Below are 22,667 nucleotides of genomic sequence, written 5' to 3' on the forward strand. Positions count from 1 at the left end.
AAGAGGCTTAACACAGCCAAGGGAGCTCTTGAGAGAGCATGTGTCATTCCCCAGGAGCTAGAGAAAAAGCAGGATCCAGACGGCACCTGTTTTCATCTGCAGACTGACCTTCATTGAGATGACAGCTAACCTCCATGGCTGGCTTCCACTCGCCATTCTTGCAGGTCAGGTATTTGTAGTCGCCTTTCAACATGTAGCCTTCTGCACACAGGTACTCGATGACACTGCCTGCTGTCAAGGGGTCTTTGCAGGGCCGGGGGTGGCAAATGTAGCCACCATTCTCTGGCTCTGGGGGCAGAGGACACACTGCAAAGACAGAGGGAGATAGTACTATAATGAGGCTTTCAATGGACATTTTCTCTCAGTAGCATGTCCCTGAAACACAAGGGGACATAGACGCATCCTTGGGAAAGCCTGTTGAACTAGTATGGAATTCAAGCTGTCACTGACAGTGGGGAAGTGCAGCAGTAATAGGTAAGTTTGGCTGTTCACAGCATTTCTCTCCTCCCCACTGACCAGTAGACTACAGAAAAGTTCTGTATCTGCTGCAATTTGGACCTGATTCTAATAGCACCTACTTGACTCAGACTGAGAGAGGATAAAGTACAGGCAACTCGCCAGGGTAAGTGTCAGGCTGTTTACAACATCTATTCCAGGATGGACTCCCTGGTATAATCAAAGCATGAGTCTGGTCTGAAGAGATTTCAGAGAGCTTTCCTGGGTGAGAGTCAACTTGGGACCAAAGTCCTCTGATTCTTCCCATGAGACCTGATTCCTATCCCATGAGCTGACTGGTTTGTAAGTTTATGTATACCAAGATCACTTCCTTTCCACCACCCCCACAAATGGTCAATTAAAGAGAAGGCACACAGGGTATGGGTACGGTGGCACTGTGCCACAGGAGCTGGAAGGTCTAGTGCAGCTCTTAGGAGACGGAAAACTTTATTTCTATTGTACACAGATTACAGAACTGAATCCCAAGCCAGGCAGTACGATCAGTCACTCATGACTTCCAACTTCCCAAATGTTTTACAAACACAAGACAACAGATTTTTCCAAAGGAAATTTAGTTTTGCTGACTCTATGCCAGCCTATCCCTGTATCACAGAGACATCTGTGTGAGAATTAGAATGGTCATTTCCTCTACTCACTTCCTCTAAAAGGCTCAGAGTGACTGGGAATTACACAGGCATGTCTGACTATCAGGGTAAGGCCTTGGCTTCCTCCCATGTGAATGCCTTACTGATCAGATTCTGCAGCTGTGCCCTTGAGGGGAAGGTATCAGATGCAAAAACAAACAAAACAAAACAAAACAAAACACTCCAAATGCTACCCTCAGGCTACACATCCCTAGCAGTAGGTAGAAAATACACCATTTTCTTTTGTTTCATCATTTAAGTACATTTGTAAGTTTTCTTTGGCAGATGTTTGGGATTGAACTAGGGACTTGTCCATGCAAGCTAAGACAAGCATTCTCTCACTGAGACATTCCTGAATTCACTTCTCCATTTATCTGTTCCTTTATAGTACTGAGGATGGACCACAGGGCCTCATGCATAGCACAGTTGTATATGTTCTATCATTGAGCTACAGTTCCAGATCAACAATTTTTAACAAGTTGCTAATTAAAAATGTTACCAAAGGATCTAAAAGTCTGGCTGCAACTATGAAACTAGAAGATGAATGCAAATATGAGCCTCCAACCCCTTGAGGGACACACCTCTGATGTCTCTACCTCCCACCCTGCTCAAAGTCCTGAGCAAGGGAGAAGTGAATGCAAACATTTCTGTAGTTCCCTAAGTGGTAGGCAAATCATTCAGAGAGCTGGCCAGCAAACAGTTGCTTTACTATTTCATTTTCCATCTTTTGTTTAGAATAGGAGACCCCCTCAGACCTTCTGACTGACTCTTGGCTCTCTGCAGACTGTGTCTAACTGGTTCACTTCCTGGGCATAATTAATGCTGAACATTCTGGCCAGCTCCTGACAGCAGGCAGGACCCACACAGAATCAGGCCAGTGTGCTGAGAAGAAGTTCTCAGTGAAAGGGCTAGGAGTCTAGAGCCCTGCCTACCATGCTGTACATATGCTGTACTACATTGCCCCTGTAAATCCTGTAGACAGATAGGATCTCAGTGTATATGTGGTATAAGGTTAAAAAGTAAAGTGTACAATGAGAAGCCACATGCCCTCTTCTGCTCTGGCCACAGCTCCCTCCAAAGATATAGCAAAATTAACTGATCCCAGCATTCAAGGAGGCAGGGGCAGGTGGATCTTTGTGAGTTTGAGACTAGCCTGGTCTACAAAGCCGAGGCTACATATAGAGACGCTGTCCTGAAAACAACAACAACAACAACAACAACAACAACAAAGGCTTTCAAATCAAGGGTCAGGAAACAGAACAGGCAAAGTCACTTGAGATATCAAGGGCACACATATACAAATATTGATCCTTTGTCCAAAGTGGAGACTATGGGGAATATGGCCACAGGCTGGGGCTAAAGCATAGGCCTTCAGAAGCCTGGGTTAACAGGAAGAGGAAGGACATCAGGAAAATCAAAGCACAAAAAGCAAACGGATCACCCAGCAACTTCTGGGAGCCAGGTCCTGGCCAGGAGGCTGACAATCTATACTTGAAGTTCTCTTGGAAAATTCCTCACTTAGAGGGCATTTCAAGCTTTTTTGTTCTTAGTCCTGGGAAGACAGTAACTCATCTGCTTTGGCAATACTACTAAATTTTTAAGAGAGATGGAAAGCCAGATGACTGTACAGGGGAAAAATTCGTTCTCCTAGCTTCTGCATTCTGCTGTCTCCCACAGACACCTAGGCCCCCAGTGTTAAATGCCCTGCCTCCTCTGAGAGTCAACAGCAACACTCAGCTCCATAGACTTTGAGTGAAGTAGCACCATGCTAAGTATGTGACAGATATTGATAATTCTTTGTGTTTACCTTCACATAACAAAGTACACCCTCAAGGGAAGCAGCTAACTCATCAGGAGGCAGTGTCTCTACAAGGAACTAGTATACTATAAGTATTCAGTGACCACCTAGCCAGTCATAGTGGGAACACAAATTAGAGAGAAATGACCCAGCTGAAGTGTCCACTTCAGGGTCAGAAACCAACAAGAACCCCACAGCTCCTCTAATTGTCTTGCTTTTGTTGTTTTGGTGTCTCACCTTTCAGAGAATGAGACAAATTAAAACAAATTTTTATAACATCTCAACAAGCAAAACTCCAGGAAAGGCATTCAGGGTAAACAGAACTATTTGTTCTTGAACCCCTTCAAAGCAAGTAAGAGGCTATAGAAAATAGGGGCATGCAGGGCCAGCCTCTAAGGGGTTGGAGATGAGTTGGGCAGGGATTCAGTTAAATATCTAGCGCACTTTCAAAAGAGTTAACAAAAGAGGTTTCTGGCTAACAGTCACCAAGAAAAGACTACACTATCAAAGACAGGAACTTAACAAACTGTTGTGTAAAGTATTCACTCACAGGTCTGAAATATTACAGTTTTACTCTAAAATAAAGTGTGTTACATTTGGGATACAAATGAGTACAAAGAAATAGGTGCTTAGGGGGACTGGAGAAATGGCTCAGCTGTTCAGAACAATGACTGATCTTCCAGAAGACCAGAGGGTTTTTTTTTGTTGTTGTTGTTGTTGTTGTTGTTTCTATTTTAGTGATTTCGAGACAGAGTTTCTCTGTGTAGCCCTGGCTGTCTTGAACTCACTTTGTAGACGAGGGTGGCCTCAAACTCACAGAGATCCATTGCTGGCATCTGCCTCCCAGAGTGCTGGCATTACAGGCATGCACCCTACACATGGCATAAAAGCTTAATGTCTAGTTTGTTAGCAGTACAGCCAGAGAAAAGATAAGGGGATTACAGAAAGTATAGTTGTTCACATGTTATTTTTGTTCAGGAAGCGGTAGCTACCGTACACATCCAGATGCATCAAGAACTTTCCTAGTCCCTTCTTTTTTTTTTTTTTTTTTTGGTTTTTCGAGACAGGGTTTCTCTGTGTAGCCTTGACTGTCCTGGACTCACTTTGTAGTCCAGGCTGGCCTCGAACTCACAGCGATCCACCTGCCTCTGCCTCCCGAGTGCTGGGATTAAAGGCATGCGCCACCACGCCCAGCTTCCTAGTCCCTTCTACATGAGCATTTTACACACAAGGATGAGGAGGCTCATCTGAGTTGAGTGATTTTTCCCAAGGCTGACCTGTACACGCCTTGTTCAAAAGGAAGGTGAAAAAGCCTTCCAAACAAGATGGATTTAGAACACACACACACACACACACACACACACACACACACACACACATACACACACACACACAGAGAGAGAGAGAGAGAGAGAGAGAGAGAGAGAGAGAGAGAGAGAGAGAGAGAGAGAGAGAGACACGGAGACGGAGACAGAGACGGAGACGGAGACAGAGACTAGCTGAAAGGATGAGACACCCTTCAGAAGCTGAGTCTTACAACTTCTTATAGGAAATAAACCTTCTCAGCAGGCAGTCAGGAAGGTCATTGTCCAGCCAGAATCTATCTCAGGAGGACTTCCCACACACTGGGGGTGGGGCCTGTCTGCCATAACTCAAGCTTTTCTCAGGGTGCGGCACTGTGCCGGAGTGGGAGAGCAAAGGAGGAACCACACAGGCCTAGGCTGTCCCCTTGCAGTTCTTCTCAGCCCCCATCATCTTTCCAAGAAAGGCCTAGCCCAAGACCTGTGCTGGGACAGCAGCAACTGGCAGACAAGTCTAGCTGACTGTCTTTGTTTTAGGACTGGACTCCCCTCGCCCCACATCCCTCCTTCTCATAACCAATAGCCTCAGACAAAGAAGAAAAACTATTTTCTTTTATTGCCCCAAACATGGCAACTCTTGTCACCTGGCGAGAGCCACAAAAACCCCTTAGTCACTCAGAATAAAGTACTAATAAAGTGCTATTATCCTTGGTCAAGGATCCTGACCTTAAAGCACACACACCCAGCTGAAACTTTTGCACTTCCCAAGGCTGTAGCTTCCTAATGTCTCACCAGCCGCTGCTAGATAGCACAGGCTAGAGTTTGCCTGTGTGGGTCCAGAATTAGATGTCTAACCTGCTTGTTGCCTTCAAAAGTCAAGTTACCCATTACATAGTCTTAGGAAGCTAAAACAAGGGGATTCAAAGGTATTTACCTCACAGAGTTGCTGTGGAGATTAATCTCAATATATAGGACAAGTACCTGGTACAAGGTCTGTGTATACTTAAGTGTTCAGTAGGCAGTAGTTTTATTATTTTTCCTCTGTATTCCCATAACAACTTCATTCCTCTCAATAAACTACCATACTGTTTTTGCATTTATTTTTCCACAGGTCACCCTTCCTCCGTTTCCCCACCATGTCCCCACACCCATCTGTCCACACTTTATGATAGGGACTTGTTCTGCTCATGATTGTTTCTCAGTGCTTTACACAGAATCTGACAGATAGGAAATACTTAGTAGAAAATGGCATAGAGCTTGCGAAAGAGTGTCCACTGTGGATCCTGTCTTGTTTCTAACTATAATGGGCAACGAAATAGTGAGAACCTCTCTGCAAGTAAATCTCTTGCAGCACCTAGCTAATCATGACAACACACTGCTGTTGAGTAGAAAGGGTCAAGCCAGAAGGGATCAGAGCATGGTCTTAGGTGCCAAACAAAGGAATCTGAGTTTGACCCAAGGCTCCACTCTGTGTCCTGTAACTGCCCTGCCTCCTCTGAACCTTAACAATACCTAGTTCTACTTGTGTAATGAGTCAATTGATAAAAAACATTCATGAGCCAGGTGTGGTGGTACACCTTTAATCCCAGCTCTTGAGAGGCAGACAGGTCTTCATGAATTCGAGGCCAGCCTGGTCTACAAATCGAGTCCAGGACAGCCAGAGCTACTGGCTTGAAAAGCCAAAAACCAAACAAAAAACCCACGCCCCCTCCTTCAGAAAAAAAAAAAAAAATCATGAAGCCAGGTGTGGTAGTGCACGCCTTTAATCAAAGCACTTGGGAGGCGGAGGCAGGTGTATCTCTAAGTTTAAGACCAGCCTGGTGTACAAATCAAGTCCAGGACAGGCAGGGCTAGACAGAGAAACTCTGTTTCGAAAAACCAAACCAAACCAAATCAAACCAAAGCAAAAACAAACAAACAAACAAAACCAAAAAACAAAAACCTGTATGATGTAATAGGTACTAAGACATTTTTACATTTGCATTCACAGAGCAAAGTAAACTTTTTTTTTTTTTTTTTTTTTTTTGGTTTTTTCGAGACAGGGTTTCTCTGTGTAGTCTTGGCTGTCCTAGACTCGCTTTGTAGTCCAGGCTGGCCTCGACCTCACAGCGATCCGCCTATCTCTGCCTCCCGAGTGCTGGGATTAAAGGCGTGCGCCACCACGCCCGGCCGCAAAGTTAACCTTTGATTTAGGAATGGAGTAGGACAAAGATTTAAAAAAAAAAAAGACTTTCAGAAATTTCTGGATGTTTTAGAGAGCGGATAGGCAGAAAACAGCAGGATGAAGCACGATGGATGGGAGAGCCTCCTTTGCTCTCTCTTTGCACCCTTTTCCATTTCCTCTTTCAGCTGCAGAGCTCAGGATGCGGTTGGCTGACAAATGGCCTCCATATGGTCTGCTACCCTTTCACCTCTTCTTGTTTTCACAGCCCAGGAAGGAGGGGAGAACAGGCTGGCAGCTGGGCTGGGTCCTTTCCTCCTCCCACTGTTAGGATTGCTAAAAGAAGGAGCAGGCAGGAAGACATTCTCCTTCATCCTGCTGCCCTAGGCCCTGGTTCACTCAAGGCTAGCCCTCAGTCTCCCAGTTCAGTGAGCTACAGTGCACAGCTCACAGCTGTCCTCCATGCGCAGGATGGAAGGGTGACCATAAAGCTAAGGAGTCAGGATATTCTGGGTGTACTAACATATTACTGTGATACCTTTGGGTGGTAGAGGAAGGTGAAGAGAAACCAGAAGTGCTTATTTTTTTCCTCATTAGCAATGGCTACCCAATCTCATCTCCACCCTAGCTCCTATGTAAGCTGTCTAATGGTATGCTGTAGCCTTCAGAATTCCATCTGCAAGCCGGTGTGGTGGCGCAAACCTTTAATCCCAGCACTTGGGAGGCAGAGACAGGCGGATCACTGTGAGTTCCAGGCCAGCCTGGTCCACAAAGCAAGTCTAGGACAGCCAAGGCTACGCAGAGAGACCCTGTCTCAAAAACAAAACAAAACAAAGCAAAACAAAAGAACCAGAATTCTATCTGCAGGAGGAAACACAGACAGTTGCTCAGAGGGTAACTATGATAATAAACTGAGGGCTTCCAGGGTTTAAAATAGTTAGGTGCTTGGGTACAAAGGCCAAAGTTGTAGTTTCATTTCCCCTACCATCTAAACGTAAATTCTAGGCATACCCACTTAAGAAGCACACATTTAAATGTAAAACAAACTTAATCTCTGTTGTTCTACAAGGTGTAAATGAGGAAGAGAATTAACATTTATTAACAGGCACTGATCTAATTTTCTCACACAAGAAAGAAGTAACAATAATTTTAGCCAGACTAAGGAACTAAGGCTCTGACAAATTTAGTACTGGCTTGATATCCCACGGCTACTAAATTGTGGAATGTAAATTCAAACTGCTACATAGAGTCTCCCATTTACAGATGTCACAAGAAAAACTCCCCCAACTGTAATTTATCACTTGGGGATAAAAGACACAAACACAACCTGGTTGCAACTCCTGTCTGGAGAATAAAGATTGGGGTGTTTGCTTGTATTTAGAGGCCTCCTAGGTTCACACATCAGTAGGCAATATTTCCCTATCAAAGCGGGGAGAAAAGGACAGTTTCCTTCACTACAATAGAGCCATTTAAAGATCAAAGATAACAAAAGCTGCACCTTGGAGTGGGGACAGTTTCAGCTGAACACGTCTTTCAGAAGTGAAACGCAAAGGGGTGTTACCACTGAATGGAGAATACGCAGGGCCACTGAGGCACCTCGTTGAAGCTCAAACAGCCCTGTAATGTATCACCAGGAGCTCAAGAGGCCACTGGTACAGAGGCCTGGAAAACCTATAAAAATGAGACATTTAGCAAATCCTAGTTATGGGTGGCTACAGAGCTCTGCTGAGGCAGTGGCTTCACATCTTTGGTCTTTTAAAAGCACCCACAGGAGTTGATGGGCAGAGCTCTGAGCAGTCTTTTCTCAAGAAAGAGATAAGACTCAGTTTAAGACATACCATGAAGTGAGCTCTGTGCACTCTGCAGGGGATTTGTCTTGTTCCCCCTCTCATAAGACAGGCACAACAGGACAGAAATGGGATGGAGGTTGCTGCAGCGGGGTGGGGGGGTGAGGGGTTGGGGTGGGGGGGTGAGGGGTTGGGGTAGGGGGGTTATAGATAGGTCTTGTCTTGATTTCTTCTGAACCGAAATGTCTCGGTTACAAGGTAATGAAAATATATAGGTTGGAAGAGTTTAAAAAAAAAAAAAATCTGGGTGTTCTTATCCACCCTGTAGGGCAGTGGTTCTCAGCCTGTGGGTCATGACTTTACATTAGATATTTACATTATGATTCATAACAGTATCAAAATTACAGTTATGAAGTAACAACAAAATAATTTTATGATTGGAGGTTAGCACAACATGAGGAACTTTATTAAAGGGCCGCAGCATTAAGAGAGTTGAGAACCACTGATGTAGGGGATGAAGTCTCAGTTTTAAATAATGTTAAGTGCACTCCCGGCATACTCAGATACTCAAGTCTGAGGGAGTTGAAGACCAGGTAGCTTAGTTTTACAACGAAGCTTAACTGTTTAGGGGTTAAGATGTTTTTAGGTCTCGATAGGTGTTCTAAGTTGGCAATGACAATATGTGATAGCGACTGATTTACATTCAGAAATTTAGACACACCAAGATAGGAAAGATGTCTTCTCCAAGGCTGCCAAGTACAAAGAGCCAAAACACTAAGAATGTAACATTTATATAATTCCTGATTGTGTCATGGTTCTTCTTGCTATATGTAATCTACTCCATATATGTATAATAATATAAATGTTTATGTAAAAATAAGTAAATAATGTTAAGCCACAGGATCTATCTATCCTTTTTTGAGATAGGATTTCTCTGTGCATCCCTGGCTGTCCTTGAACTCACAGAGGCTCATCTGCCTCTGCCTCTCAGGTGCTGGGATTAAAAGTGTGTGCTACCATACTCAGCAAGCTGCAAGATTTTAAATCATCTTGTCTCACACATAAATCACCAAAAAAGCAGTCTGTCAGGTTTGGTTTGTTATGTTCCACAGGGGAGCTCGAACCAGCTGATGACAAACAATGAGAGTATTTATGTTGTTGTTGAGGGCTGTGGGGGCCTTTCTTCTGTTTGTTGTTTTGTGCTGCTGAAGACTGAACACAGGGCCCCACAATGCTAAGCAAATGCTCTACCACTGAGCAGCCCCAGTCCTGTCAGGTGGGTTTTTGCTTGTTTGTTCTTCTGTCCTTCAACAAGGTAGTCATCAGGCTGCTCCACACAGGCTCAGCAGATGCCTTTCCTCTTCTTGTGCTCTTCCCTGTCACTCTTTCTGAAGTATGTGCAAGGTGCCTGTAGAAGTGTTTATGACTGTAGAGAAATTTAAATCCAACAACATGGCTACTCTGGCAAGAGGTCACATCCAAAGACCTAGGTCTGTGTGATCCAGCTGGAATAAAAACACATCCTTAGTACACACCTTTAATCCCAAACAATGATGTCTAATTAAGGGACAAAGTGACAAATCAGGCAAAGACTTGACAGAATATGCCCAATGAGAATAGACTACTTAAAGAGCTACTTAAAGAACAGCCCAGAGACAGAGCAGGAGAGTAGGGGTTGGCAGTAGAGTTCGGGAATACAGTACCGTTCAAAGCAGTTCAATTGAGTGCAGCTGAGTTTGGGCAGCTCAGAGGCAGTTTTTCTTTTTCTTTTTCTTTCTTTCTTTTTTTTTTTTTTGGCCTAAGCTTCAATGGCAGACAGTTGTAACATAAGCCTCCCACTTCCTTTGTCTTTACAGTAGGTATAGGACAGTCAAGGTACTAAGAAAATTCTGTACCTAATCAGAAGATACGATTAAACAAACACAATGAGCGTTCTGATTTTAAACACCGTATTAAGTAAACCAAGTTTTTCTAAGCAGAGCTATTCAATGAGAAGTGGAGAGAAGCCTGATTGAATCAATCAGATTGGAGAGGAGTTTTGAGCCAGAAGAGGTGAGTTGAACCAGCCAGTCAGAGTTCAGAAAGAACTAGAAAGTGTGAGCCTATTCAGCAGTATTTCTATGCCTAGGTTAGCAGGCAGAGGTTGGAAATTGAAGTATTCAAGGTCCAGGCTTGCAGATTAGATTATATGGAAGCTTGAAGATTCCAGGCCTAGGCCTAGGGATAGTTAGATAGAAACGCTCTGGGCTCAGCCCAAGCCATGTGTTTGTAAAGCTTGGGTATGGCTGTCATCTCACCCTCACCCCCCCCCCCCCCCCCCCGGGTTTAACAGTCCTGGTCAGGAGATACTATCTGATGTAGCCTCACTTACTCTGGATGTTTCCAATAGTAATTACAGATGCAACATTTAATAAGCAGAAACAACCTTTAATCTTATTTTCTAAAAAGTAGATTTAATAACCTTTACCTAGAAGACAATAAAAAAAATATAAAAGTCTTCATTTTATTATTGCTGGAAATAAGCTTCCTAACAGAAATTCCTTCACTAACTTAGAAATCATCTACTGAATACTTACTTTGTCCCAGTGTGGTGCTAGAAATTAAAAAGTAAACAATTCAGTATCTGTCCTTGAAGAGAATCTAGTCTCTCTAGGGTTTCAGATAAAGAGCCCCAAGTAGGTTAAATAATAGTAATATCTACTTTCTGTTTAAACTTCAGAGTTCATGTAAGGATTACATTTATCCATGCATTCCCTTGAAAAGGTTTACTAAGTACCAAACACTGTGCCAGGCCATGGAGGAAGGCAGGCCGAATGATGAAAAAGACAGTGGCCCTACTTTCTTGGGGCTCTTATCTAGTAAGTCACTACAGCATAAATCATATGGGATATAAGAGGTTTTAAACAAGGATTAATCCAATGGAGAAGAGACCAGAGGAGATGGAGAAATTAGTTTCAGTTTGAGGTGACCACAGGATAAAGGACTGTGACGAGAATAAGCAGAATAGAAGAACATACTAGAGGTGGACTAGGGGCAAATGTCAGAAGCAAAAGAGGTGGCTTGTGCATGGGAAGTAACAAGTATGTCCAGGGCTAGCAGAAGAGGCAGGCTTAGACACTCAGGCTGGTAAGGTGGGTACAGCAGTGTGTCCCTCTAATCTTAGCACTTAGAAGCCTCAGCCAGGCTTCAAGTTCAAGCCAGCCAGGTCTACACAGTCAGCTCCTATCTTGAGGGAAAGCAGCAGGAGGGCTGTCGGGTTGGTGTCTGATTCAGAAAATTAAGGAAGGGCCTAACTACAAGACTAAGAATGTGAACTCCTGAGTTCTTCTCCCAAAAGATGAGTGTTCTAAAAATCCTTCCAGCCCTAAAATGCAGAAGTGCCTTGCTCATAATAAAATCAAAGTCTGCTTTATGGTACTAATTAGACTGAAGAAGCCAGGCATATAAATATGCCTATCTATACCTGAAACAAGTGCTTCCCAATGGATTTGGATGGGCAGTGTGGTGCAATGAGGAAAAGGGGAACAACAAGAGAAAATCATGGAAGCTTTCCAGTACAGTCAGGAAAAGAACTGGAGGGTGGGGAGAAAAGAAAAACAAAGACGGCTTGGGGTCAATCTCTTTCCCAGCGCCTGTCACATGGCAGCAGATGGAGCACATCCCTAGAGGACTAGATCCCAGAAAGCAGCTGCTCCTAGGTTCTGCTCTAACAGCTGGGGTGACAGGTCCTCTTTGCAAAAGCTCAGTGTCAGAAATCAATGGGCCCTATTGTGCTTGCATGTCAGACTCTCCTATCCCAGGCTTATACCCTCATCTACTTGAAACAGAGGACTGGAAAAATGAGATAGCTTACTTTTAAAAACCACATTTGTAAATTAATAGGATTAAGAGTATTATAAAATCTAATTTTACATAAACTGCCTGGAATTTGCTAGGAAAATGAGATGTTAATTATTTCAGATATAAAAGGACACGGTCATAAAGTAGAAAGACAGAAGGACAGAGCATAACCAGAGGAAAACACTAAATGTCTCTCTAGTCCTCCTTTTCTTACCCAATGTGCTGTTTGCCTACAACCAAAAAGTAGGCTAGATGGTTCAGTATTAGACAATTAAAGAATCTATAAAATGACGTGTATGTACATCGAGGAGTATAAATGTATGATCACATAATTAGGCATATTAAAGTATTTATACTGTTGAGACTAAAAGTCCCTTCTCAAAGGCATTCCACCAGAGTTGAAAGGGGAAAAGTAGAATATACAGCATCTAATTGCAATCTTCTATAATGCCAGACACTGCCAGCTGGTGCCACAGCTGAATTCTCTTAATCAGAGAGATTTTTCTAGAATAGTGGTAATCCCAGTGTGGGATGCTAACTGGTTTTTCCTAAAAACCTTATTACTTAAAATACATACTTAACAACTCTATTCTCACAAAGTTGGGCTAATCCGCCCCCCCCCCCCAAATCACAGTATAGGAACTGGTTTACTGTTTGGTAGTTCTCTTAACTTCTCAAAGTTGAGGCTTTACAAGTTAGAGAAAGTTAAAAAAAAAAAAGTTAATAACCATATTTGAACAGGGTAGCTTTTATTTAACAGACTTAAAATCATGTGTTAAATATGTTTAAGCGGAGTAAAGATTGGTAGAAATGAGCATATACAAATGAGTTCTTTCTCAGCTGCTGTACATCCATGTAAATTTATTTATTACCCTTAGGCATTTGGGTACTGATTTACAACAGACCAGAAAGCAGGTTGTTTCTAAATGTCCATAAATAACCTGTTCAAATTTGCTTAGGAGACCCTCACTCCCAAAGGCTCAGTCATTGTGATAAAGCTAGAGAAAACATAATCTTAGGTACCCTCACCTGCAAATGAGGAATGTGGCTTTGACCGGGATCTCTGCATTTTCCAGAGAGTAGGTCTGCATGCAGAGTCTTGAGATTTGCTATGCTAACAAAGAAAGTAAAGTTCACCAGCAACTCCACAAGCCAGTTACACAGCTCATCCTGGGCTTCCCCAGCTCCTGCACTTGTCAACTGTACAGATAGGACCCTGAAGACTTCACAGATGCTTCTAGCCAGGCCTCCCAGGGGGAATGGTATTAGCAGCACAACAATTTCTTCTCCAGCTGCGGAGAGTAGTAGCTCAGCCTAGGTAAACAGAATCAACGTGGTCACTTCTCCATACAAGTGGATAATGTCCTCTAAAACCAAACCAAACCAGTCAGTTGTAGGGCTGATTCTCAACTCTAGGCCTGATGCTTTCTCATTCAGTCCATCCTGAGTCCCCTCAATCTTCTCACTGCAGGACAAAAAGGACAAACCGCACGTTCTGTTTGAACTCTGGCAGGTGCGGGCTGTTTTGGGGGATCACTACTCAACTCACAACACAAACCCCAAACAGTAGCTTTCAAGAGAAGATTTTGCTCTTTTTTTTTCCCTCATTATTCTTTACTTTAATAGGAATCAATACAAAGAGTATAAACTGAAGAGAGGTTTTTGGTTTTGTTGTTTGTTTGTTTGTTTGTATTGATTTATTCATATTACATCTCAATGGTTATCCTATCCCTTGTTATCCTCCCATTCCTCCCTCCCTCCCATTTGCCCCTTATTCCCCTCCCCTGTGACTGTGACTGAGGGGGACTTCCTCCTATATATGCTCATAGGGTATCAAGTTACTCGGAAGATTTTGCTCTTCAAAAGCAGTAAACGGAGCAGGGTTTGGTGGTGCAGGCCTTTAATCCGAGCAGAGGTAGACGGATCTATGTGAGTTCAAGGCCAGCCTAGTCTACAAGCGAGTCTTGGACAGCCAGGACTAGAGAAACCCTGTCTCAAAAAACCTAAAAACAAAACAAAACAAAACAAAAGCAATAAACGGAGTGAATGATGAAAACTCAGGGCTCTCCTTGTTGTTATAAATAATGAAAATACCAACTGTTCAATTTTACCAGTGAAGTCTCAGGAGCCAGATGCTGGGGTGACAGCTAGCTCAGAGTGGCAGAGAAAGCACCCAGCTGACCTTCCTGTTCAGCTCACATCCCAGAAGAAAAACCAAAAAGCCCAAAGCCCAAAGCCTGCTAGCTCAGCTGACAGCCCAGGAGGAAGAGCCAAAGAGCTTGCTAGCTCAAAGCTCAAAAGCCACTTCCTAGCCATGCTGTCTTAAATATCCTTCAACTCAAAGTCCCTCCTACTCTTTAATCCCGGTCAGCTGGTTTCTTGCATAAGGGAAGCTCTTGGATTAAAGGTGCATGGCAGGGCTGGCTGAACTACACCATAATCACCTGTTACAATAAACAGAAAGTTCTAGGATTAAAGGTGTATGTTAGGGCTCAACCACACCAAACAAGAAACAGGGTTTTACAGTTCACAATCTCGGGGTTCACAATGGGGTCAAATATCCTGCAACACCTCCTTAGCACCTTTTCTACCTAAGGAGCCTCAAATTCCTTGCTGAAGAACACCAAGGCTGCTAGTGGAGCCTTAGCTGGGCCTGGCAACATGTGGGACTGATCCTTATAGAGAAATGCTTACTTTCTGGGGCTATGGGCCAGGCTATGGGTCTCAGGAGTCAGGTCTGTGGGAATGGCAACTACACCCAGGGCCAGTATGAAAAGGCAATGTACTCACTTTCTGTAGGTGATCCTTTCTACCGTCCCCGCCTCTATGAGGAATCATCAGACTTGAGATGCAGGTGCTTATGCTTGTTCATTCCCATTGAATCTCTCAGTAAATATTAATTTTCCCAATTTCTATTTCTTACCAAGAGGAACGGCTAGATTCTTTATTAAAAACATATTGACTTTTTAATTTTAGTATAAACCAAAGCTTCCCAAGTTTCCTATTGAAAATGTGTAAGGGGACGGATACAGAGGAAGGCTATTTCACTCAATATTGGCTAGGCTTTTCAGGAATAACTCTCTTTCACTGCCAACTAAGTATAAGGTGACTGATACAGTAATTGTTAGTTAGTCTTATCTGAAACTGATGTTATGCTAAAGTCTACTAGGATCACCTGGGAACTTCACCTCCACCTGGAGGCAGGGCCTAGTTAAAGCTTTACTCAGGGTGGCACCCAACAGCTGACCATACTCAGCCAACAACAAGCTAGGGCTTTAGCTTCAAGGTCCCACTAGAGAAGCCAGTACAGCCACTACATGATCACCCACTTTTGTCAGCCATCCCTTTCCCAATGCCTACTGCACCATTTCCTTCTCAACTATGGGCAGTTGGGGCTCTTTCCTGCTTCTACCTGGAGGCATACTCATTTTTACTCTTATAGGCTAACCTCTAGATACATTTTTTCCTCACGATGTTCCAGAATCTTCCAAATGCTGACAAATTATTTCTATAAGGCTCAAGGTTTCTGCCTCTCTACAGTTCAACTTAAAGCTAAATCAAATCCTGGCTGTATCTTAGCATCTTCTTCAGAAGTTTCCTTCTTTGAACTTATCTCCAATACACCATCGAGCACACAATCCTATACTATTGTGTTCATGACTTTAAATGTGTGTGTCCCACTTGTCCAACAGCCATGAGCTACTCATGACAGAGCACCTATTTTCACCACCTGGAGCACATTTAAGTCACTGGACACCACCAGATACATACAGCCTGTGTCCAGAATATATGCCAAATGTTTAAAAAAAAAAAAAACACCCAAGGTTCTTGCTTCCCAAGGAGTCTCTCCTTTTTACAGGAAGTTTCTGACCCAGTCCTGGCCAAGGCTGAGACTTCCGCAGACAGCCCACAGTCCAACTTGTATCAAGCATCAAACAAAAGATTTCACATCACCCCACCCCTGCTGCAAGCTCTGAAGCTCTGAAAGGCACTCCTTTGAACAAGAGGTGCTGTACGCTTTTGAGAAATGATGAAGCAACTTCCCATGAGAGAAAGGAAAAAAGTCCCGAAGTGCAAAAATGGCTTCTTGGAAATCAACACCTTCCCTGCCAAGGCAGAGAAAAAGATTTAACATCTAGGCCCTTTATCCTTGGCAAAGATACTAACCAGGAACAGAAGAGTCTGAACAAGTGGGGAAAAACAGGAACTCTGTAATTTCCAGAATCCTAGCATTATCAGACAAGGCATCTGATCCTGCATGATCCCTAAGTCCAGCCCCTTCTCTTCCTCCTCTTTACATATCTTAAACAATGGATGTGGTCCAAAAACTTCGGTGCAAATGCAATCATATGACAGACACCACATACCACTTGCTACTTGAAAACAACTATACAATGTCCTTTTTGAAGGGTGGAAAATCCTTTTGCTTATAGTCACACTACTATTTGTTTTGTTTAAAGAGGGGAAAAAGGGGGTAGGGTACATTTTGCATTCCACACACTTGGTTAGAGTATAAGATGGTTCTCTCATTTAAACTTTTTTTTCACCTATCTTTCTATCATCTACCAATCTATCCATCCATCCACATTGTGTGTGTGTGTGTGTGTGTATGTGTGTGTGTGTGTGTGTGTGTGTGTGTGTGTGTGTGTATCCATTCATCCATCCATGTGCATTGTATTTTGCCTGCATGTATGTCTGTTTGTGCAAGGATCTATCCATCCATCCATCCATCCATCCATATTGTGTTTTACCTGCACGTATGTCAGTTTGTGCAAGGATGTCAGAGACAATTGTGGGTGCTGGGAATTGAATCCAGATCATTTAGAAGAGCAGCCAGTACTCCTAATCACTGAGCCATCTCTCTAGCCCCAGTTTCTCACATATATCAGAGTGACTGGTTTCAGGACAGGGACATGTATAAACTAGGAAACATAGAAAATTTCCTATCAATCTGTTTGGTGTGCACGGTTTATCAGTTTCTCAAATTTCACTTTTTTTAGTTTTTTTGAGACAGGGTTTCTCTGTGTTATATTGGCTGTCCTGAATTTATTTAGAGAGGGGAGAGAGAGAGAGAGAGAGAGAGAGAGAGAGAGAGAGAGAGAGAGAGAGAGAGAGAGAGAAGAGAGAGACAGACAGACAGACAGACAGACAGACACGGGGGGGGGGTAGTGGAGGGAAGAGGGCAAATTAAGTTCTCTCTTTTTTTTTTTAGTTTTTTTTAAGACTTAGGTTTCTCTGTGTCACAGCCCTGTCTTTTTGTCTTGTTTTTGTGACATGGTTTCACAGCTGTCTTGCAACTCGTTCTGTAGACTAGGCTGGTCTTGAACTCACAGTGATCCACCTGCCTCTGCTTCCTGAGTGCTGAGATTAAAGGCCTATGCCACCATGCCCAGCCAAATTTCACTTTTAAAACAACTGTATTACTATGATACTGGATGTACTCTTCATAGTAAGAAGGAAGAAAAGCACCACCCACAAAGGACACGTCCCTCAGGTTCCTGTCTGCAAACAAAACAGAACAAAACACCTAATGTCTTGATAACATTTAATACATTCATACAGCACTTCTTTGGCATAAATCCTCTACCAAATCTGAGAATTCATCCCCCACCTAGCCTGCTTTGTTTGCCTTGGATAGATGGCAGCTTGCAACACAACAACCCCCAACTTCTTCTTAACACCTCCCTTTTATTGCCCCATTTATCTCATCTTTTTTGTTGTTGTTTTTCTTTTTAAAATATTTATTTATTAGTTATACAGTATTCTACCTACACACTAGATCTCATTACAGATGGTTGTGAGCCATCATGTGGTTGCTGAGAATTGAACTCAGGACCTTTTGGAAGAACAGCCAATGTTCTTAACCTCTGAGCCATCTCTTCAGCCCCACCTCATCTTTACAGTAGCTATTCTCAAGAATAATGAAAAGGCCATAAATAAGCTGTTAAAGAAAGTTCAACTCCATGGGATGTGGAAAAAAAAAATCCTACAGTGTCCCTGTAGGGACCTCCTCTTTTCTAGTATACCCTAATGTTTCAGGATATTTGATCCCATTGTGAACCCTGAGATTATAAACTATAAAAACCTGATTCTTAGCCAAGTGGTGGTGGTGCACGCCTTTAATCTCAGAACCCAGGAAGCAGAGGCAGGCATATCTCTGTGAGTTTGAGTCCAGCCTAGCTTACAAAGCAGTTCAGGACAGCAGGGCTACACAGAGAAACCCTGTCTAAAAAACAAAACAACTAACCAAACAAAAACCTGTTTCTTGCTTAGTGTGGCTCAGCCCTAGCACACACCTTTAATCAAGAAGGTCCTGTTTATTGTAAACAGGTAGTTATGGTGTGGCTCAGCCCTAGCACACACCTTTAATCAAGAAGGTCCTGTTTATTGTAAACAGGCAGTTATGGTGTGGCTCAGCCCTAGCACACACCTTTAATCAAAAAGGTCCTGTTTATTGTAAACAGGTAGTTATGGTGTGGCTCAGCCCTAGCACACACCTTTAATCAAAAAGGTCCTGTTCATTGTAAACAGGTAGTTATGGTGTGGCTCAGCCCTAACACACACCTTTAATCAAGAAGGTCCTGTTCATTGTAAACAGGTAGTTACGGTGTGGCTCAGCCCTAGCACACACCTTTAATCAAGAAGGTTCTGTTTATTGTAAACAGGTAGTTATGGTGTGGTTCAGCCCTAGCACACACCTTTAATCAAAAAGCTTCTGCACACAGGATTTAATAAAGTTAACCCTATGTCAAGAGGCAGAGCAAGAAATCAGATGACAGGGGCTAAGTAGGGAGGAGGGTCTTTGAGTTGAAGGTATTTAAGACAACGTGGAGAAGTAGAAGGGGCTCTTTGGCTTTTAGTTTTTGGCTTTTTCCTCCTGAGCTGTCAGGTGAGCTAGCAAGTTTTTGCTCCTGGCTTTGGCCTTTTGGCTTTGGGGGCTTTTAGCTTTGAGATTTTTGGTTTTGGCTTTTTCCTTAGGGATGGAGCTGAGTAGGAAGGTCAGCTGGGTGCTTCCTCTGCTCTCTGCTCTAGCAGGTTTTCACCCCAGCATCCGACTGTTGAGTCTTTATTGGTAAAACCAAATGGTTTGGCTTTTTTAGTTTATAAAACAATGCCCTCTTCTACTATAGCCACTTGGGCCAGAAAGCAGGAGCTTCCTTTTTGGGTAACCATATGGATTCCAGCTACAAAGCAATCTCAGAAAACAAAAAGTTAACCTGCCTTAATTTTATTGCCTGAGTTTATTAAATTTTGCTTTGAACACCTCTGTGCCATCCAGAATGTTTTCTCTGATTTGAGCCTTCCTTCAGGCAGCAGTAACTTATAGATCCAGCTCATATATCATACCACTTTTAAAATATACCAGACAATTTATTATTTTTTAAAATGAGCAGTATGTGGATTGATGGTAGGGAAAGGACTTACATGTTTCTCTGAGTTTGTTCAGTGTGTCCCCTCCCTTCAGGCAAGCTATATTGAAAGACAATTTATTAGGGTGCTTCCACCAGCTGCTTAAACCACAGGTTAAGAAATCTTTTTTTCTTGCAGCTACTAAAAAAAAACACTGGGATGCAAAATGACAGGGGCCAAGTCTATATATAGAATTTTGAAGGAAGGCTAGAAATATACCATCTTTCTTCCTCTAATAAAGCTACAACTAAAACAAAGACTTGGAGGAGTTGGAGATTTAGTTCAGTGGTAGAGTGTTTGCTTAGCAAGCACAAGCCTCACCCTGCCCCATCCCATGAGGGGCTAACTTGAAACCTTCATTTTAATTGGAATGGTTGACTTAACAGAGAGGCCAAGGGAATCATCTCTCAGGATGACACAGAGTTGTGGGGTCTGAGAGACAGCTGGAGAGTGACATTTGAGTTAAAAACAAAACAAAACAAAACCCCAAAAAGCATAAGCAAGGCACTGGAGGCACATGTCATGATATGTGGCAGGGGACAACATGATGCCTGAGAAGATGTAAGTTCTGGAATGAAAGCTTGAAGATAAGGGCTCTGCTGCTATGGATGCGGATCTTACTATAGGCTTACTGAAACTGCTTCATGTGTAATCACTCCAAGACTGAGATTTTGTTTGTTAGAGACAGGGCTTACCTATGTAGCCCTGGCTGTCTTAGAACTGCTCTGTAGAACAGGCTCCTCTGCCTTCCCAGTGCTGGGACTAAAGGTGTGCACCACCACCACCTGGCTGTTTTTGTTTTTTTGAGACAAGGTTTCTCTGTGTTATCTGGGCTATCCTGAACTCTCTTTGTAGACCAGGCTGGCCTCCAACTCATAATGATCTGCCTGCCTCTGCCTCCCAAGTGCTGGGATTAAAGGCAGGCGCTACCACATCTGACCACCACCTGGCTCTAAGTCTGAGATTTTAAAAAAAGATTTATGTATTTATTTAATGTCTATGAGTACCCTGTCTTCATGCACACCAGAAGAGGCCACCAGATCTCATTATAGATGGTTGTGAGCCACTATGTGGTTGCTGGGAACTGAACTCAGGACCTCCTGAAGAACAGCCAGTGCTGTTAACTGCTGAGCCATCTCTCCAGCCCGCGAAGCATGAGATTTTTAAGAGTTATTCTGGCAGCATGATAGAAGGGAGATTTGTGGAGAGAGGAACAGAGAAGACACTGGAGACAGGAAAACCAATTGGAGATATAAGACCTTGAATGTCAGCTATTTTTTGCTTAGAGTGGCTGTCACTCATGCCCGTGCCCGTGACTACAGTTAACCACCTGGCTGTGTGCCCACCTATCCATTTCTGCAGATACCAGAGGAGTAAGAACACCTGTGCCCCCGGAGAAGGAATGCTTCTGGAATATGTGTCTCTGGGCAGCATGCTACAAAAACCAGGGATCCCGAGTGAAAAGTATGTGCCACCTCAGAGAGTCACTGCTATAGTCTGCAAAATGCCAGGTATCTTTCTTAAACAAAGTCTGGAGAAAGTAGCAGAATCAATCTATGCCTAGCCTGCTCCCATTCCCTACTCATAAAAAGATTATAGAAAATGTTCTATTCAAGTTGGGTATTTGGGGGAAGAAATAAAATTAAGTATTATTTCTAGTTGGTGAAAGCCCTAGAAAATGGAAGGCACCAGTCATAAAATATATTCTAAAACTTCTAGAAGAAAATATAACAGGCTATCTTTATAAAACCAGGATAAACTGGGTGGTGGTGGTGCATGCCTTTAATCCCAGCATTTGGGAGGCAGAAGCAGGCGGATCACTGAGAGTTCGAGGCCAGCCTGGTCTACAAAGCGAGTCCAGGACAGCCAAGGCTACACAGAGAAACTGTCTCAAAAAACAAAACAACAACAACAACAACAAAACTAGGATAAGAGATTATGCTTTCTAAATTAAAAGCAATGATTCCCTCTCTTCCCCCCCTCCTTCTCTCCCTCTTCCCCCCCCCCCCTCTCTGGAGGTCAGAGTTGGTTCTCCCCTCATACCAGGCTTGCATGGCAAGCACTTTTACCTGCTGAACCATTTTGTATATCCTAAGAGAATATTTGAAACAGGACAAAGAAAGCATATCCCAGAGGAAAAAAGTACCAGTAAAGTAATAGTTAAAACAGCATTGGTTCTCAAACTCTTTATTCTTAGTTTCCTTTACCATTATTAAAGGCATCAGTAGTAGAGGTAAAAATACTATGCATGCATGTGTAGGCCAGATGTTATGTTGTGTGCCTATAGTCCTTGCTACCCAGGAGCTGAAGTAGCTAGGTAAATCACTTGATCCCAGGAATTTGGGGCCAGTTTGAGCAACATAGTGAATGAATGCCTCTTAAGAAAAATAAAAAAGCCAGGTGTGGTGGCACACATCTTTGATCCCAGCACTCAGTGAGGCAGAGGCAGGGGAATTGCTGTGAGTTCAAAGCCAGCTTGTTCTACAAAGTGAGTTCAGAACAGCCACGGCTACACAGAAAACCCTGTCTCAAAATTAATTATCAAAAAACTATAAGGACCCTGAGCCACTAAAGCAAATGTATTCCTGTTATCATGTTTGAAAAGAACTCATTTATTTATTTATAGATAATTTTTAAAATAATAGGAAATGGACATTAACACTGGTAAGATCATGACAAGACATCATGTAGCCTCTTCAGCTTTATACATGCTGAGTGCAAAAAGGACAAATAACACCTCAGTGTTACTAAGAAAATGGCTTCAACTCTTGTCAATCCCCTCCAAGAATTTCAAATATAGAAAAAGTTAAAATAATCTATAGTAAATGAAATAAAAATTAAAGTCCCATGAAAATTTCATTTCTTGTTCATTAGATGGACAAAACTCTGCATCTGATAATATCAGCTGTAGCAAGCATGTTGGAAAATTGTTGAGAAAAAAATTCTTGTATTTCAGTGGAAGCATAGACTGGCACAACTATTTTTTAGAACTACTTGACAAGATGGACAATGTTGGAGTCATGCACTTCCCACAGTCCCATAGCCCTCCTACTAGGGGTATATGCCAGAAGTGCTGTATACATACATAGCATCTTTGTTTTTGTTTGTTTTGAGACAGAATCTTGCTGTGTAGTTCTGGCCGGCCTGGATCTTGTTATGTAGACCATGCTGGCCTCAAATACACAAATCCACCTGCTTCTGCCTCCCAAGTGCTGAGATTAAAGGCATTTA

The 22,667-nt window shown here is 42.9% G+C and overlaps 1 protein-coding gene and 2 long non-coding RNA genes across 7 annotated transcripts in view; 1 reads left to right on the forward strand and 2 right to left on the reverse strand.

Annotated features, from left to right (window-relative positions):
* SUSD6 (sushi domain containing 6) overlaps positions 1–22,667 on the reverse strand; it is a 143,557-nt gene that overhangs the window by 12,041 nt on the left and 108,849 nt on the right. For all 5 annotated transcript variants that reach the window (XM_084792294.1, XM_084792292.1, XM_084792293.1 and 2 more), the window contains one exon: positions 109–306. In XM_084792294.1, coding sequence (XP_084648420.1) covers positions 109–306 — 198 coding nt within the window. The remainder of the gene's footprint in view (positions 1–108; positions 307–22,667) is intronic.
* LOC311603292 lies at positions 9,964–13,751 on the reverse strand. Its single transcript, XR_014781031.1, has 2 exons — positions 13,056–13,751; positions 9,964–10,081 (listed from the first exon to the last, which is right to left on the reverse strand). It is a non-coding gene; the product is annotated as an uncharacterized lncRNA (long non-coding RNA).
* LOC311603291 lies at positions 10,075–13,456 on the forward strand. Its single transcript, XR_014781030.1, has 2 exons — positions 10,075–10,181; positions 12,732–13,456. It is a non-coding gene; the product is annotated as an uncharacterized lncRNA (long non-coding RNA).

Source organism: Acomys minous, assembly GCF_964271855.1.
Source record: "Acomys minous genome assembly, chromosome: 8".
Classification (NCBI taxonomy): Eukaryota; Metazoa; Chordata; class Mammalia; order Rodentia; family Muridae; genus Acomys; species Acomys minous.